Here is a 17,670-nt window from a genome sequence, read left to right as displayed (position 1 = left end):
TCTCAATTTCAGAAGGCCCTTGAATCTGTAGTCAGGCTCACAGGTAAATAATAAGCCTGTGTTTCCCTGCTACTAAAATTAAATGTGATGCAATGAACTATTTTTACATAAAAGGATATACACAAAGTAAACATACAAGGGAGGGCACTCCCTTGGTTCTTTGCCAGGTATAGGTTTTATTTCTTAATTATTCTGACTCTATTACTATTCTAATTCTACTTATTCTCTATCTCCTCACCTATAATGAAAACTAGCCCCACGATTAACTAGTTTTTGAAAGGCAGAGTAATTGGAGCAAGAAGGGAAGCTTAGATTTTTCTTCTTCACCTACCTGGTTTTCTTTTCTTTATTATAGCTATGAATACAAAATTCTTGGGAGATTTTGAAGTCTCTATCCAGGTTAAAATAGCAGGAAAGGAGTTCATGGATCCCATGTTGCAACTTGTAGTTTGCTCAGTAGCAGTCCCTTTGATCTCTGGGCACAAAAGACATGTAGGGACTTACATTTGTTTCCTGGGATTCTATGACAAAATTTCACAGATTAGGTGCCTTAAACAACAGAAATTGTCTCACTGTTCTGGAGGCTAGCAGTCCTAAATCAAGGTGTCAGTAGGGTTGGTTCCTTCCAAGGCCTATGGGAGAGAATCTGCCCCCATCCTCCCTCCTAACCTCTGGTGGTTTGCCAGTGGTTTGCTTCACCCCAATCTCAGCCTTCATCTGCACATGGTGTTCTCCCTGTGTGTGTGTGTTTATGTGTCCAAATTTTCCCTTTTTATTAAAAAATTTTTTAACATCTTTATTGGAGTATAATTGCTTTACTATGGTGTGTTTCTGCTTTATAACAAAGTCAATCAGCTATACATATATATATACATCCCCATATGTCCTCCCTCTTGCATCTCCCTCCCACCATCCCTATCCCATCCCTCTAGATGGACACAAAGCACTGAGCTGATCTCCCTGTGCTATGTGGTTACTTCCCACTAGCTATCTCTTTTACTTTTAGTAGTGTATATATGTCGATGTCACTCTCTCACTGCGTCCCAGCTTACCCTACCCCCTCCTCGGGTGCTCAAGTCCATTCTCTATGTCTGCGTCTTTATTCCTGTCCTGCCCCTAGGTTCTTCAGACCCAATATTTTTTTTTTAGATTCCATATATATGTGTTAGCATACAGTATTTGTTTTTCTCTTTCTGATGTACTTCACTCTGTATGACAGTCTCTAAGGTCCATCCACCTCACTACAAATAACTCAATTTCATTTCTTTTTATGGCTAATATTCCATTATATATATGTGCCACATCTTCTTTATCTGTTCATCTTTCAGTGGACACTTAGGTTGCTTCCATATCCTGGCTATTGGAAATAGAGCTGCAATAAACATTGGGGTACATGACTCTTTTTGAATTATGGTTTTCTCAGGGTATATGCCCAGTAGTGGGATTGGTAGGTCGTATGGTTGTTCTATTTTTAGTTTTTTAAGGACCCTCCATACTGTTCTCCATCGTAGCTGTAGCAACATACATTCCTACCAACAGTGCAAGAGGGTTCCCTTTTCTCCACACCCTCTCCAGCATTTATTGTTTGTAGATTTTTTGATGATGGCCATTCTGACAGGTGTGAGGTGATAACTCATTATAGTTTTCATTTGCATTTCTCTAATGATTAGTGATGCTGAGCATCCTTTTATGTGTTTGTTGGCAATCTGTATATATTCTTTGGAGAAATGTCTATTTAGGTCTTCTGCCCATTCTTGGATTGGGTTGCTTTTTTGATATTGAGCTGCATATGCTGTCTATAAGAGACCCACCTCAGACCTAGGGACACATACAGACTGAAAGTGAGGGGATGGAAAAAGATATTCTACTCAAATGGAAATCAAAAGAGAGCTGGAGTAGCAATTCTCATATCAGAAAAAATAGACTTTAAAATAAAGACTATTACAAGAGACAAAGAAGGACACTACATAATGATCAAGAGATCAATCCAAGAAGAAGATATAACAATTGTAAATATTAATGCACCCAAAAAAGGAACACATCAATATATAAGGCAAATGCTAACAGCCATAAAAGGGGAAATCAACAGTAACACAATAATAGTAAGGGATTTTAACACCCCACTTTCACCAATGGACAGATCATCCAAAATGAAAATAAATAAACACGGGCTTTAAATGATACATTAAACAAGATGGACTTAATTGATATTTATAGGACATTCCATCCAAAAACATCAGATTATACTTTCTTCTCAAGTGCTCTTGGAACATTCTCCAGGATAGACCATATCTTGGGTCACTAGTCAAGCCTTGGTAAATTTAAGAAAATTGAAATTGTATCAAGTAACTTTTCTGATCACAACGCTATGAGACTAGATATCAATTACAGGAAAAAATCTGTAAAAAATACAAACACATGGAGGCTAAACAATACGCTACTAAATAAGAGATCACTGAAGAAATCGAAGAGGAAATCAAAAAATACCTAGGAGCAAATGACAATGAAAACACAACAACCCAAAACCTATGGGATGTAGCAAAAGCAGTTCTAAGAGAGAAGTTTATAGCAATACAATCCTACCTCAAGAAACAAGAAACATCTCAAATAAACAACCTAACTTTATACCTAAAGCAATTAGAGAAAGAAGAACAAAAAAACCCAAAGTTAGCAGAAGGAAAGAAATCATAAAGATCAGATCAGAAATAAATGAGAAAGAAATGAAGGAAATGATAGGCAAAGATCAATAAAACTAAAAGAGGTTTCTTTGAGAAGATAAACAAAATTGATAAACCATTAGCCAAACTCATCAAGAAAAAAAGGGAGCAGACTGAAATCAGTAGAATAAAAATGAAAAAGGAGAAGTAACAACTGACACTACAGAAATACAAAGGATCATGAGAGATTACTACAAGCAACGATATGCCAATAAAATGGACAACCTGGAAGACATGGGCAAATTCTTAGAAATGCACAACCTCCTGAAACTGAACCAGGAAGAAATAGAAAATACAAACAGGCCAATCACAAGAACGGAAATTGAGACTGTGATTAAAAATCTTCCAACAAACAAAAGTCCAGGACCAGATGGCTTCGCAGGTGAATTCTGTCAAACATTTAGAGAAGAGCTAATACCTATCCTTCTCAAACTCTTCCAAAATATAGCAAAGGGAGGAACACTCCCCAACTCATTCTACGAGGCCACCATCACCCTGATACCAAAACCAGATGAAGGTGTCACAAAGAAAGAAAACTACAGGCCAATGTCACTAATGAACATAGATGCAAAAATCCTCAACAAAATACTAGCAAACAGAATCCAACATCACATTAAAAGGATCACACACCATGATCAAGTGGGATGTATTCCAGGAATGCAAGGATTCTTCAATATATGCAAATCAATCAATGTGATAAACCATATTAACAAATTGAAGGATAAAAACCATATGATCATGTCAATAGATGCAGAAAAAGCTTTCAACAATATTCAACACCGATTTATGATAAAAACCCTCAAGAAAGTATACATAGAGGGAACTTACTTCAACATAATAAAGGACATATATGACAAACCCACAGCCAACATCATTGTCTATGGTGAAAAACTGAAACCATTTCCACTAAGATCATGAACAAGGCAAGGTTGCCCACTCTCACCACTATTATTCAACATAGTTTTGGAAGTTTTAGCCACAGCAATCAGAGAAGAAAAAGAAATAAAAGGAATACAAATTGGAAAAGAAGAAGTAAAACTGTCACTGTTTGCAGATGGAATGATACTATACATAGAGAATCCTAAAGATGCTACCAGAAAACTACTAGAGCTAATCAATGAATTTAGTATAGTAGCAGGATACAAAATCAATGCACAGAAATCTCTTGCATTGCTATACACTAATGATGAAAAATCTGAAAGAGAAATTAAGGAAACACTCCCATTTACCATTGCAACAAAAAGAATAAAATACCTAGGAATAAACCTACCTAGGGAGACAAAAGACCTGTATGCAGAAAACTATAAGACACTGATGAAAGAAATTAAAGGTGATACAAACAGATGGAGAGATATACCATGTTCTTGGATTGGAAGAATCAACATTGTGAAAATGTACTACCCAAAGCAATCTACAGATTCAATGCAATCCCTATCAAACTACCAATGGCATTTTTCACAGAACTAGAACAAAAAATTTCACAATTTGTATGGAAACACAAAAGACCCCAAATAGCCAAAGCAATCTTGAGAAAAAAAAATGGAGCTGGAGGAATCAGGCTCCCTGACTCCATTGTATACTACAAAGCTACAGTAATCAAGACAGTATGGTACTGGCACAAAAACAGAAATATAGATCAATGGAACAGGATAAAAAGCCCAGAGATAAACCCATGCACATATGGTCACCTTATCTTTGATAAAGGAGGCAAGAATATACAATGGAGAAAAGACAGCCTCTTCAATAAGTGGTGGTGGGAGAACTGGACAGCTACATGTAAAAGAATGAAATTAGAACACTTCCTAACACCATACACAAAAATAAACTCAAAATGGATTAGAGACCTGTATGTAAGACCAGACACTATAAAATTCTTAGAGGAAAACATAGGCAGAATACTACATGACATAAATCACAGCAAGATCTTTTGACCCACCTCCTAGAGAAATGGAAATAAAAAAAATAAACAAATGGGACCTAATGAAACTTAAAAGCTTTTGCACAGCAACGGAAACCATAAACAAGATGAAAAGACAACCCACAGAATGGGAGAAAATATTTGCAAATGAAGGAACTGAGAAAGGATTAATCTCCAAAATATACAAGCAGCTCAATATCAAAAAAAACAACCCAATCCAAGAATGGGCAGAAGACCTAAATAGACATTTCTTGTTCTTTCAGGTCTTGTTTTTGTATCCATTCAACCAGTCTATGTCTTTTGGTTGGAGCATTTAATCCATTTACATTTGAGGTAATTATTGATACGTATGTTCCTATTACCATTTTCTTAATTGTTTTGGGTTTGTTATTGTAAGTCTTTTCTTTCTCTTGTGTTTCCTGCCTAGAGAAGTTCCTTTAGCATTTTTTGTAGAGCAGGTTTGGTGGTGCTGTATTCTCTTAGCTTTTGCTTGTCTGTAAAGGTTTTAATTTCTCTGTTGAATCTGAATGAGATCCTTGCTGGGTAGAGTAATCTCAGTTGCAGGTTTTTCCCTTTCATCACTTTAAATATGTCCTGCTACTCCCTTCTGGCTTGCCATTTCTGCTGAAAAATCAGTTGTTAACCTTATGGGGATTCCCTTGTATGTTAATTGTTGCTTTTCCCTTGCTGCTTTTAATATTTTTTCTTTGTATTTAATTTTTGATAGTTTGATTAATATGTGTCTTGGTATGTTTCTCCTTGGATTTATCCTGTATGGGACTCTGCATTTCCTGGACATGATTGATTATTTCCTTACCCATAGTAGGGAAATTTTCAACTATAATTTCTTCAAATATTTTCTCAGTCCCTTTTTTTTCCCTCTTCTTCTTCTAAGAACCCTATCATTCAAATATTGGTGTGTTTATTGTTGTCCCAGAGGTCTCTGAGATTGTCCTTAATTCTCTCTTTTTTTTTTTTTTTTGCTTTATTCTGCTCTGTAGTAATTTCCACTATTTTATCTTCTAGGTCACTTATCCATTCTTCTGTCTGTTATTCTGCTATTGATTCCTTCTAGAGATTTTTTTTTTTTTTAATGGTATGCAGGCCTCTCACTGTTGTGGCCTCTCCCGTGTGGAGCACAGGCTCCAGATGCACAGGCTCAGCAGCCATGGCTCATGGGCCCAGCCGCTCCGTGGCATGTGGGATCCTCCCGGACCAGGGCACGAACCCGTGTCCCCTGCATCGGCAGGTGGACTCTCAACCACTGCACCACCAGGGAAGCCCCTTCTAGAGAATTTTTAATTTCATTTATTGTGCTGTTCATCGTTTGCTCTTTAGTTCTTCTAGATCCTTGTTAAACGTTTCTTGTATATTCTCCATTCTTATTTCCAAGATTTTGGATCATCTTTACTATCATTACTCTGAATTCTTTTTCAGGTAGACTGCCTATTTCCTCTCCATTTGTTTGGTCTGGTAGGTTTTTACCTTGCTGCTTCATCTGCTGTGTATTTCTCTGTCTTCTCATTTTGCTTAACTTACTGTGTTTGGGGTCTCCGTTTCACAGGCTGCAGGTTCATAGTTCCCGTTGTTTTTGGTGTCTGCTCCTAGTGCGTAAGCATGGTTCAGTGGGTTGTGTAGGCTTCCTGGTAGAGGGGACTGGTGCCTGTGTTCTGGCGGATGACGCTGGATCTTGTCTTTCTGGTGGGCAGGACCACGTCTGGTGGTGTGTTTTGGGGTGTCTGTGAACTTATTATGATTTTAGGCAGCCTCTCTGCTAATGGGTGCGTCTGTGTTCCTGTCTTTCTAGTTGTTTGGCATAGGGTGTCCACCACTGTAGCCTGCTGATCGCTGAGTGGAGCTGGGTCTTAGCTTTGAGGTGGAGATCTCTGGGAGAGTTTTTGTCATTTGATATTATGTGGGGCTTGGAGGTGTCTGGTGGACCAATGTCCTGAACTCGGCTCTCCCACCTCAGAGGCTCAGGTCTGACACCCGGCCAGAGCACCAAGACCCTGTCAGCCACACGGCTCAGAAGAAAAGGGAGAAAGAAAGGAAGGAAGGAAGGAAGAGATGGAGTGAGGGAAGGAGGAAGAGAGAAAAAAGGAATAAAATGTTATTAAAAATAAAAAATTAAAAAAAGAGAGTAACCAAACCAAAAAAGTTGGTTATAGCGCTAAAAACTATAGTTACAAACAAACAAACAAAATGGACAGTCAGAACCCTAGGACAAATGGCAAAAGCAAAGCTATACAGACAAATCACAAAAAGCAGCATACACATACACACTCACAAAAAGAGAAAAAGGATAAAAATTAGGGCTTCCCTGGTGGCGCAGTTGTTGAGAGTCCACCTGCCGATGCAGGGGAGGCGGGTTTGTGCCCCAGTCCAGGAATATTCCACATGCCGCGGAGCGGCTGGGCCCGTGAGCCATGGCCGCTGAGCCTGCACGTCCGGAGCCTGTGGTCTGCAACACAAGAGGCCACAACAGTGAGAGGCCCGCATACTGCAAAAAAAAAAAAAAAATTAAAGAAGAGAGCAACCAAATCAATAAAGAAATCTACCAATGAGAATAAGCTCTAAATACTAAACTCCGATAAACATAAACCAGAAACAAATTATTTGGAGAAAGCAAACTCCAAATCTGCAGCTGCTCCCAAAGTCCATCACCTCAATTTTGGGATGATTTGTTGTCTATTCAGGTATTCCACAGATGCAGGGTACATCAAGTTGATTGTGGAGGTTTAATTCGCTGCTCCTGAGGCTGCTGGGGGAAATTTCCCTTTCTCTTCTTTGTTCGCACAGCTCCTGGGGTTCACCTTTGGATTTGACCCCGCCTCTGCGTGTAAGTTTCTTGAGGGCATCTGTTCCCTACCCAGACAGGACAAGGTTAAAGGAGCTGCTGATTAGGTGGCTCTAGCTCACTCATGCTGGGGGTAGGTGGGGTATGGAAGGTGGGGCAAGCCTGCAGCAGCAGTGGCCAGTGTGACGTTGCAATAACCTGAAGTGCGCCGTGTGCTCTCCCGGGGAAGTTGTCCCTGGATCATGGGACCCTGGCAGTGGCGGGCTGCACAGGCAGGGGAGGTATGGATAGTGACCTGTGCTTGCACACAGGCTCTTAGGTGGCTGCAGCAGCAGCCTTAGCATTTCATGCCCATCCCTGGTGCCTGCGGTGATAGCCACGGCTCACGCCCAACTCTGGAGCTCATTTAGGCGGTGCTCTGAATTCCCTCTCCTCACACACCCCTAAACAATGGTCTCTTACCTTTTAGGCAGGTCCAGACTTTTTCTTGGACTCCCTCCAGCTAGCTGTGGCGCACTAGCCCCCATCCAGGCTGTGTTCATACAGCCAACCCCAGTCCTCTCCCTCGGATGTGACCTCCAAAGCCCACCCTCAGCTCCCAGCCCCCGCCTGCCCCGGCGGGTGAGCAGACGAGTCTTTTGGCCTGGTGAGTGCTGGTCGGCACCGATCCTCTGTGTGGGAATCTCTCCGCTTTGCGCTCTGCACCCCTGTTGCTGAGCTCTCCTCCGTGGCTCCAAAGCTTCCCCCCCCCCCACCCCTGTCCCTGCCCGTGAAGGGGCTTCCTAGTGTGTGGAAATTTTTCCTCCTACAGCTCCCTCCACAAAGTGCAGGTCACGTCCCTATTCTTTTGTCTGTTTTTCCTTTTTTCTTTTGCCCTTCGCAGGTACCTGAGGAGTTTCTTGCCTTTTGGGAAGTCTGAGGTCTTCTGCCAGCATTCAGTAGGTGTTCTTTAGGAGTTGTTCCACATGTAGATGTAATTTTGATGTATTTGTGGGGAGGAAGGTGATCTCCATGTCTTACTCCTCTGCCATCTTGAAGGCACCACCCCCAAATTTTCCCTTTTTATAAGGACATCAGTCATTATTGGATTAGGGGTCCATCCTACTCTAGAGGGATCTCATCTCAACTAATTACACCCTATTTTCAAGTAAGGTCACATTCTGAGGTACCAGATTTGGTGAGGGACACAAATCAACCCATAGAAGAACTATTTTGGCAATAACCACAGCTATGGTGATGGCTTTACCCTGATTTAGTCACTTTCTCCCAGTATGTCTATAAACAGAATAGAAAAAAACTTGAAGAAATCAGAAAGGTAATAAAAACGTGGATAAAATGAGCTCTGTCAGAGACAGTTTATGATGGTGCTTCTGGATCCTGATTTCTCAGCTATGGGGCTCTTGAGCTTTGCCTCACAGTAGCCTCTGGGTCTAGCCTTTCCCCTGAGAGACAGCACTCTCCTTTATATTCAGCCCATACACAGATGAAAGTTCCCTTGCTTTTCTCCTTTCTTCCTATTCCCTGATAGCAGCTAGAATTTCCAGAGGAAGTTTGACTAAAAGCTACGAAAAGAACTCGGTGAGTTTGAAAGCACAGATTTCTTATCTTAAGAAAAATAAATGCTAGCCCCATCTAGGGCTAATTTAGTTCCTCTACTAAGTTGTGGTCTTCTATGGCCTCTATGAATGTGTTGTGTATTCACTGAGGTCTGGCTGGAGGGAACACCAGATTCCTAGTGCTGTATGAGCTCTTGGAACTGTTTACCTTACAATAACTGTTTCTTCCTCAGAAGCTGTTCTTTTCTGGCTTTGTCGGATTTCACCCTACACATGCTCAGACTGGTATCAACCCAAACACTCAACAGGAACAATATGCACATACCTGGAATTCTTTCCTTTTGCAGCTCCCTCCTTTCTGGGATAATCTCAGCTGCCTTGATCTCCTTGATTTCTGGTTCTTCAATTCAGCAAGTTTCCATTTCCCCTCCTTGGTCATAGTCTGGGAATTATGTGCAGGCTGAGAACCCAGGAAATGCAAGTGCTCCCTTCATTTACCTCCCTTTCCTTGGAGATCACAGGTCTGTGTTGTCTGTTGTCCTATGTGTGAAAATAGTTACTTCCTATACTTGGTCCAATTTTCCAGTTGTTTTCATAGGATGTAATTCCAATCTGACCCACTCTGTAATGACACAAAGTGAAATTCTCCCTGGCATATGTTTTCGAGATATTTGGCCATCGTACATAACTAAATTAACTGTTCTAATAGAAGACAATGTTTGGAACTTGTTTTAACTCTCCAGAATTGTTGCTTTGTTTTTACTATTAGTTGTCTGTTCTATTTTTCATTTGCCTATTTTTCTGAAAGTAGAAAGCTATGTGGGGTTGAGAGTTGTTGGGGGTTGGAAATGGATGGTTTAAATTTGGTTAATCACCATCTAGTTAACTTATGTTTACCATGCAAATACTAATTTGGTTTCATAAGTTAAGTGAATCACCGATTGATGATTATTTTTGTGCGTGATGTACTTGGCGAAGATGTAGAAATAGATATTATCATTGATAACACAGTGCTGAACTAAGATGCCCGAGGTTGCCCACTATTTCAAGAAGGTAGTATTATTTCTCTGGGCTATGTTCCCGAGTTTACCTACACTTCTGCAGTGTGTGATCATGAGGACCAGAGCTTCAGAGTTCTTCACATGGGGAAATCCAGTCCACTGTGGTGTCACCATAAAATGTCTCAACTACTTTCTTGCTATTCCTGAAAAATAAAACTCCTGAAAGAGAAAACAAAGCTGCAAATAACATGACTGCAAGTAACATTCTGTCCATGTCATCTTGGTTATAAAACTCAAGACTAAAGATTAAAAAAAAAGTTATGGTGCATCTCTCTGATGGGCTATAAGGAATTCATTAATATCTTGTTTTCAAAAGCACATTTAGTAATAGTGGGATTAGAAAATGCTTATCACATAAATGCCAAAAAATTTCATTATAATATAAAATTGTAAATACAGTATGATAATCTTTTGTGTGTGTGTGTATACACACACACAGACACAACTATATATAGATACATTTCATACATATGTATATATATAAAACTGGAAGAAATTTTATATAAAGGTTAGCAACTATTAATCTGAGTGATGGAATTACTGATAATATTTACTCTCGATTGTCAGATTCCATCTTTATCATTTATCTATTTTTATACTTACCAAATTTTCCATGGTAAATATATATTTTTCTATAAACAGAAAGAAAATTTTTTCCAATTTTATAGAAAATCATTGAGAGGACAGTATTGGTTAAAAGTAAATTGAAATGCTGGTTTTATTCAAAAAACAAAACAATGGTGAAGTGCATAAATGAATTTTGAATGCTGCAGTCTCATCTGTTGTCTAGATGGCTGAAAAGTTTTGAATTTATTTTTCTTTCCTTTTTAGATCAGCATCAAGGTCACAGTACAGGACATGTTCACTGGCATTGAGAAACTTGTTAGTGTGGCTTTCTCTACGTTTGTAGCCAAACCAGTTGGAAAAGAAAAGGTAAATTTCTTTGTGAAGAGTATCTAGCATGTAATTCAGGGACATATCAACAGAAGTATAAGCATCAGAATTATTATGGAATAAGGGACATTTCTTTTTACCATGAGATATACTTTCCCAAGATTTGTTACTCACCAATACTTATCGTAATTTTCACCAATATTTATGTGGTAATATCATAGTATTAACTGCCTTAGAGAAAATGAGAGATGTAGCCAGTTCGTGAAAGAGAAAAACACGTGTTTTAAATGATCTGAAGGTCATGTCTGTCTCCCCACAATATTGCTTGCTGGTTTGGTTCTTTTCTTTTGTGGTTATGTAACTCAAAATTGAGTTAAAATATTTTTTTAAAGCAAGTGCATTTTAGCTAGCAGTTGTGTCTTACGGTCCAATCACTTTTTCATACCTAAAGGAATAATGTCAAAGTTGCTGAGTTATTGAAGTTTAAACATAAGCTGCAGGGCATATATAGGGTAAAAACACCCTTAAAAGAAATATGTTGGCCTCATGTGGGTGCCCAGTGGGCTTGCCTTGCTTTGGCCCAGAGCAGCATGTCCCTTGTCTGCTGCGGACTTACTCATAATTTCTTGGCTTTTCTTTTTAGGGTCAGAGTGCCTAGGGGAGGATCTGCATTTAGTCTAAGCATTATTTTTTTAACATTTTAGTTAGTTAGTTAGTTTATACAGCAAGTTCTTATTAGTTGTCTACTTTATACATTATTAGTGTATATATGTCAATCCCAATCTCCCAATTCATCCCACTGCCACCCCCCCCCACCCACTCTTTCCCCCCTTGGTGTCCATAAGTTTGTTCTCTACATCTGTGTCTCTATTTCTGCCTTGCAAACCGTTTCGTCTGTACAATTTTTCTTGATTCCACATATATGCGTTAATATACGATATTTGTTTTTCTCATTCTGACTTACTTCACTCCATATGACAGTCTCTAGGTCCATCCATGTCTCTACAAATGACCCAATTTCATTCCTTTTTATGGCTGAATAATATTCCATTGTATATATGTACCACATCTTCTTTATCCATTCGTCTGTTGATGGGCATTTAGGTTGCTTCCATGACCTGGCTATTGTAAATAGTGCTGTAATGAACATTGAGGTGCATGTGTCTTTTTGAATTATGGTTTTCTCTGAGTATATGCCCAGTAGTGGGATTGCTGGGTCATATGGTAATTCTATTTTTAGTTTTTTAAGCTCCATACTGTTCTCCATAGTGGCTGTATCAGTTTACATTCCCACCAACAGTGCAAGAGGGTTCCCTTTCCTCCATGCCCTCTCCAGCATTTGTTGTTTGTAGATTTTCTGATGATGCCCATTCTAACTTGTGTGAGGTGATACCTCATTGTAGTTTTGATTTGCAATTCCTCTAAGAATTAGTAATGTTGAGCAGCTTTACATGTGCTTCCTGGCCATCTGTATGTCTTCTTTGGAGAAAAGTCTATTTAGGTGTTCTGCCCACTTTGGGACTGGGCTGTTTGTTTTTTTAATATTGAGCTGCATGAGTTATTTATATATTTTGGAGATTTATCCTTCGTCTGTTGATACGTTTGCAAATATTTTCTCCCATTCTGAGTGTTGTCTTTTTGTCTTGTTTGTAGTTTCCTTTGCTGTGCAAAAGTGTTTAAGTTTCATTAGGTCCCATTTGTTTATTTTTGTTTTTATTTCCATTACTCTAGGAGGTGAGTCAAAAAAGATGTTGCTGTGATTTGTGGCAAAGAGTGTTCTTCCTATGTTTTCCTCTAAGAATTTTATAGTGTCTGGTCTTACATTTAGGTCTTTAATCCATTTTGAGTTTATTTTTGTGTATGGTGTTAGGGAGTGTTCTAATTTCATTGTTTTACATGCAGCTGTTCAGTTTTCCAATCACCACTTATTGAAGAGACTGTTTTTTCTCCACTGTATATACTTGCTGCCTTTGTCATAGATTAGTTGACAACAGGTGCATGGGTTTATCTCTGGGATTTCTATCCTGTTCCATTGAACTGTATTTCTGTTTTTGTGCCAGTACCATATTGTCTTGATTACTGTAGCTTTGTAGTATAGTCTGAAGTCAGGGAGTCTGATTCATCCAGCTCTGTGTTTTTCCCTCAAGATTGCTTTGGCTATTCAGGATCTTTTGTGTCTCCATAGAAATTTTAAGATTTTTTGTTCTAGGTCTGTAAAAAAATGCCATTGGTAATTTGATATGGATTGCATTGAATCTCTGGATTGCTTTGGGTAATATAGTCATTTTCACAATATTGATTCTTCCAATCCAAGAACATGGTATATCTCTCCATCTGTCTGTGAAATCTTTGATTTCTTTCATCAGTGTCTTCTAGTTTTCTGCATACAGGTCTTTTACCTCCTTAGGTAGGTTTATTCCTAAGTATTTTATTCTTTTTGTTGCAATGGTGAATAGGATTGTTTCCTTAATTTCTCTTTCTGAACTTTCATTGTTAGTGTATAGGAATGCAAGAGATTTCTGTGCGTTAATTTTGTATCCTGAAACTTTACCAAATTCATTGATTAGCTCTAGTTGCTTTCTGGTGTCATCTTTAGGATCATCTATGTATAGTATCATGTGATCTGCAAACAGTAACAGTTTTACTTCTTCTCTTCCAATTTGTATTCCTTTCCTGTTTTTCCTCTCTGACTGCCGTGGCTAGGACTTCCAAAACTATGTTGAATAATAGTGGTGAGAGTGTACATACTTGTATTGTTCCTGGTCTTAGATGAAATGCTTTCAGTTTTTCACCATTGAAAGTGATGTTTGCTGTGGATTTGTCATATATGGGCTTTATTATGTTGAGGTAGGTTCCCTCTATGCCCACTTTGTGGAGAGTTTTTATAATAAAATGGGTGTTGAATTTGTCAAAAGCTTTTGCTGCATCTATTGAGATTATCATATGGTTTTTATCCTTCAATTTGTTAATATGGTGTATCACATTGAATGGTTTGTGTATATTGGAGAATCCTTACATTCCTAGGATAAACCCCACTTAATCATTGTGTATGATCTGTTTAATGTGTTGTTGGATTCTGTTTCCTAGCATTTTGTTGCGGATTTCTGCATCTATATTCATCAGTGATATTGGTCTGTAATTTTTTTTTTTTTGTAGTATCTTTGTCTTGTTTTGGTATCAGGGTGATGGTGGCCTCATAGAAAGAGTGTGGGAGTGTTCCTTCCTCTGCAATTTTTTGGAAGAGTTTGAGAAGGATGGGTGTTAGCTCTTCTCTAAATGTTTGATAGAATTCACCTGTGAAGCCATCTGGTCCTGGACTTTTGTTTGTTGGAAGATTTTTAATCACAGTTTCAATTTCATTACTTGTGATCAGTCTGTTCATATTTTCTATTTCTTCCTGGTTCAGTCTTGGAAGGTTATACCTTTATAAGAATTTGTCCATTTCTTCCAGGTTGTCCATTTTATTGGCATAGAGTTGCTTGTAGTAGTCTCTTAGGATGCTTTGTATTTCTGCGGTGTCCGTTGTAACTTCTCCTTTTTCATTTCTCATTTTATTGATTTGAGTCCTCTCCCTCTTTTTCTTGATGAGTCTGGGTAAAGGTTTATCAATTTTGTTTATCTTGTCAAAGAACCAGCTTTTAGTTTTATTGATCTTTGCTACTGTTTTCTTTGTTTCTATTTCATTCTGTTGCATCACATTTCCAGGTTTCTGGAGGTCAGTTAGAGTTTTATTCTGACTTATTGATTTTTTCAGTTTGCTTATTAGACAATGTTTTCACCATGTGTTGAAATTTCCAAATTGGGAATATCTCTTGGTACATGATAGCTTTTTCTAGAACATCTTTATTCTCTCCCTTTGATAGATTAATTTTGCAAAAGGTAGAAAGCATTTCTTGATAAGAATTTAGTGGAGTCAAAGTCCCTCCCCTCACTCATTAATCTGAAGAATTTTTAATTTTGTAGTTCTGTTGAAAATTTTTTAAATCAGGGAAAATTAATATTTGGAAAACTTATTAAGGCACATATTATATGAACAAATAATTAAGTCTATGTTGATTTTTTTAGTTTAAAAATATTTTAAGAAAAAAATTAAGTCAAAATAAAATGCATATATAAACACCCATAAATGTTCTATTTACTTTGAGTTAGAAAACAATGTAGCATATCATTTGTTTTTGCAAAATTCATGATGTGCTTTTATAGTTTAACAGGGCAATGAAAGATAACTGTTTTTCTTTCTCTAGATTCATTTAAAACCAGTCACACTTCTAACTGAACAAGATCATGTGGAACATAATCTGGCTTCTGAGAGAAGGAAAGTTCGATTACAACATGAAGATACTTTTAAAAACTTGATGAAGGAAAGTGGCAAGTTTGATGGTCAGTAAATCTACTTACAGGAACTTTAATTATATGACTGTGGCCTAGCATGTGATCTATCCTGGAGAATGTTCCATGTGCACTTGAGAAGAATGTGTATTCTGCGGTTTATTGATCCTTTCCAGTAATGAGAAAGAAAACCAGAGCTAGAATAACCTCAATTCAGGTCAGAGTTCCTGACCAGAAAATGCGGGATAAATGTAAAATTGTCCAAGCAGAATGACACAATACTTAATGAACATCCAAAGTACAAGAATTGAAATTGACCTCCAGATGAGTATGCCCCTATTTGGAAGCCTGTAGAAAGGGTGACATTTGTTTATTGTACTTAACATGGGTACACAGCCAGAGCTGTGAGCCTAGACTGATCTCTAAACCTGGAAGAGCCCTATTTCCCCATTGATTGGCAATTACCTCAAATAGGCATACTTCTGCACCAGGGTCCCCTATACTCAATATATTTCTGCATAGATGTCATAGCTGATGCTTATACACATATGACCTGCCCTAGTTATCTCCTCTATGTGTCCTAGTGTAGGCCACGTATGTCTTCATAGGAATCAAGTAGCTTTTTCTTTAATTATCCCTCAGAAAAGGAGTTGCCTTATATTTGAGTCTTTACAATGTCTCTCACAGTATAAGGTCCTCTCAATTTTTTATTTTATCCTGGTAACACAATACTCAAACAAGTATGCACCTTTCTTTTTTTCATTTAACAATATAGTTTACAGATAATTTATATTAATTTATTTTGAAACAAAAAAGTACCATTTGAGTAAGAGAAATTAACCTTAAAAAATCTCAATCAATACTGGTTTTGGATGTTTATAGAAAATTATCTAACAAAATCAGTACTTAAAAAAGAAGTTGGAAGGGATTTAAGACTTCATATGCTTTTTAAGGATCACTTTAGGAAACAATCCAATTCTGATTACAGCACTATGGTGGACTTGGAGTCTGAAAAAAACTAAAATTTCTGGATGAAATATTTACAAACATCTTTGCAAACACATCTCAGCAGGCAAAAAAATAAGAGAAAGCCTTGAAGTCCACAAATGATTAGAAACACAAATTCAGCAGTGTAAGGAGATACAAGAGTTGGCATTTACTCAGGAGGAACCTGTATGTGCCAGACCTAGAGCTGTGTTTTAATGGGCCTGCCAGGGCTCAGGAGACACAGCCAGGTGGAAGGTTGGATCAAGGAACCATACCTGGAGCTGCAACACCCCCAAAATGATACCCTCAGTGGGTCAACTGGAAAAATCCCACCCCTCAGAGAGCTCTGGTAGGGATGCTTTCCACTTAGCCCTAGGTGGAATGGAAAAAAACTGTTTCTCTTTGAGGATTCAATCACAATTACATTCTCAAGCAGATTTGGTGTCAGAATTCACATAATTTGTTTGGCCCAAAACAGACCAAGTGATACTTAGTGTGAAGTGGTACTGTGCTATGTACCCACGGGTGATCTGCAGCCACAAATACAAATCCTCTGTGAAGAAATGACTTTAAGCCCAGCCCTTAAGAACTGTCACAGATAAAGATCCAAGGAATGTGAGCTCCTAGTCAAAAATCATAAAAGACAAAAATAAGTCACCTAAATCCAAAAAAGCACCAGATCATAGAATGAGGTCCACAAAGACTACAGATAATGAATTTACCATATAAAGAATGTGCAGTAAGAACATTAATATATTTTAAGAAAAGAGTATCAAAAGTATTATATAGGAACAAGAAAATGACCTAGACTACTTGACAAAGAAGCAAAAGGAATTTCTATAAAAAGACTATATAATAATTAAAATTTGAAACTCAGTGAATGGGACTTCCCTGGTGGTGCAGTGCTTAAGAATCTGCCTGCCAGTGCAGGGGACACGGGCTTGATCTCTGGTCTGGAAAGTTCCTACATGCCATGGAGCAACTAAGCCTGTGTGCCACAACTACTGAGCCTGCGTTCTAGAGCCTGTGAGCCACAACTACTGAGTCCATACGTCACAACTACTGAAGCCCGCGTGCTTAGAGCCCATGTTCCCCAACAAGAGAAGCCACCACAATGAGAAGCCCGTGCACCACAACGAAGAGTAGCCCCGGCTCGCCACAACTAGAGAAAGCCCGCGTGCAGCAATGAAGACCCAATGCAAACAAAAAAAATAAATAAAAATTAAAAAAAAAAACTCAATGGATGAATTAAACAGCATCTAAGACAGTAAACTGGAAAAGTAAATCTGAAAAAGTTACCTAGAATGCAGATGGATAGACAAAGAAATGGGAAATATATAAGAGAGATTAGGAGATATAGAGAATGGAGTAAGAAGTCTAACAAGCATCTAATCAAAGTTCCAGGAAGAGA

The 17,670-nt window shown here is 38.3% G+C and overlaps 1 protein-coding gene and 1 long non-coding RNA gene across 4 annotated transcripts in view; one reads left to right on the top strand and one right to left on the bottom strand.

The window, feature by feature from the left end:
• ACOT12 (acyl-CoA thioesterase 12) overlaps positions 1–17,670 on the top strand; it is a 58,131-nt gene that overhangs the window by 10,130 nt on the left and 30,331 nt on the right. For all 3 annotated transcript variants that reach the window (XR_010942005.1, XM_067731147.1, XM_067731146.1), the window contains exons 4-5: positions 10,881–10,982; positions 15,188–15,323. Coding sequence is in view for 2 of the 3 variants with exons in the window: in XM_067731147.1 (XP_067587248.1) it covers positions 10,881–10,982; positions 15,188–15,323 (238 nt within the window). In the remaining variant the exon portion in view is untranslated. The remainder of the gene's footprint in view (positions 1–10,880; positions 10,983–15,187; positions 15,324–17,670) is intronic.
• LOC137221449 (uncharacterized) overlaps positions 1–17,670 on the bottom strand; it is a 59,036-nt gene that overhangs the window by 22,370 nt on the left and 18,996 nt on the right. Inside the window, exons 4-6 of the long non-coding RNA XR_010942007.1 lie at positions 9,314–10,208; positions 7,300–7,500; positions 332–5,743 (exon numbers count right to left, since the gene is read on the bottom strand). This is a non-coding gene — a long non-coding RNA (uncharacterized lncRNA). The remainder of the gene's footprint in view (positions 1–331; positions 5,744–7,299; positions 7,501–9,313; positions 10,209–17,670) is intronic.

Source organism: Pseudorca crassidens, chromosome 3 (genome assembly GCF_039906515.1).
Source record: "Pseudorca crassidens isolate mPseCra1 chromosome 3, mPseCra1.hap1, whole genome shotgun sequence".
Taxonomy (NCBI): domain Eukaryota; kingdom Metazoa; phylum Chordata; class Mammalia; order Artiodactyla; family Delphinidae; genus Pseudorca; species Pseudorca crassidens.
This window is presented reverse-complemented; position numbering and strand designations above follow the sequence as displayed.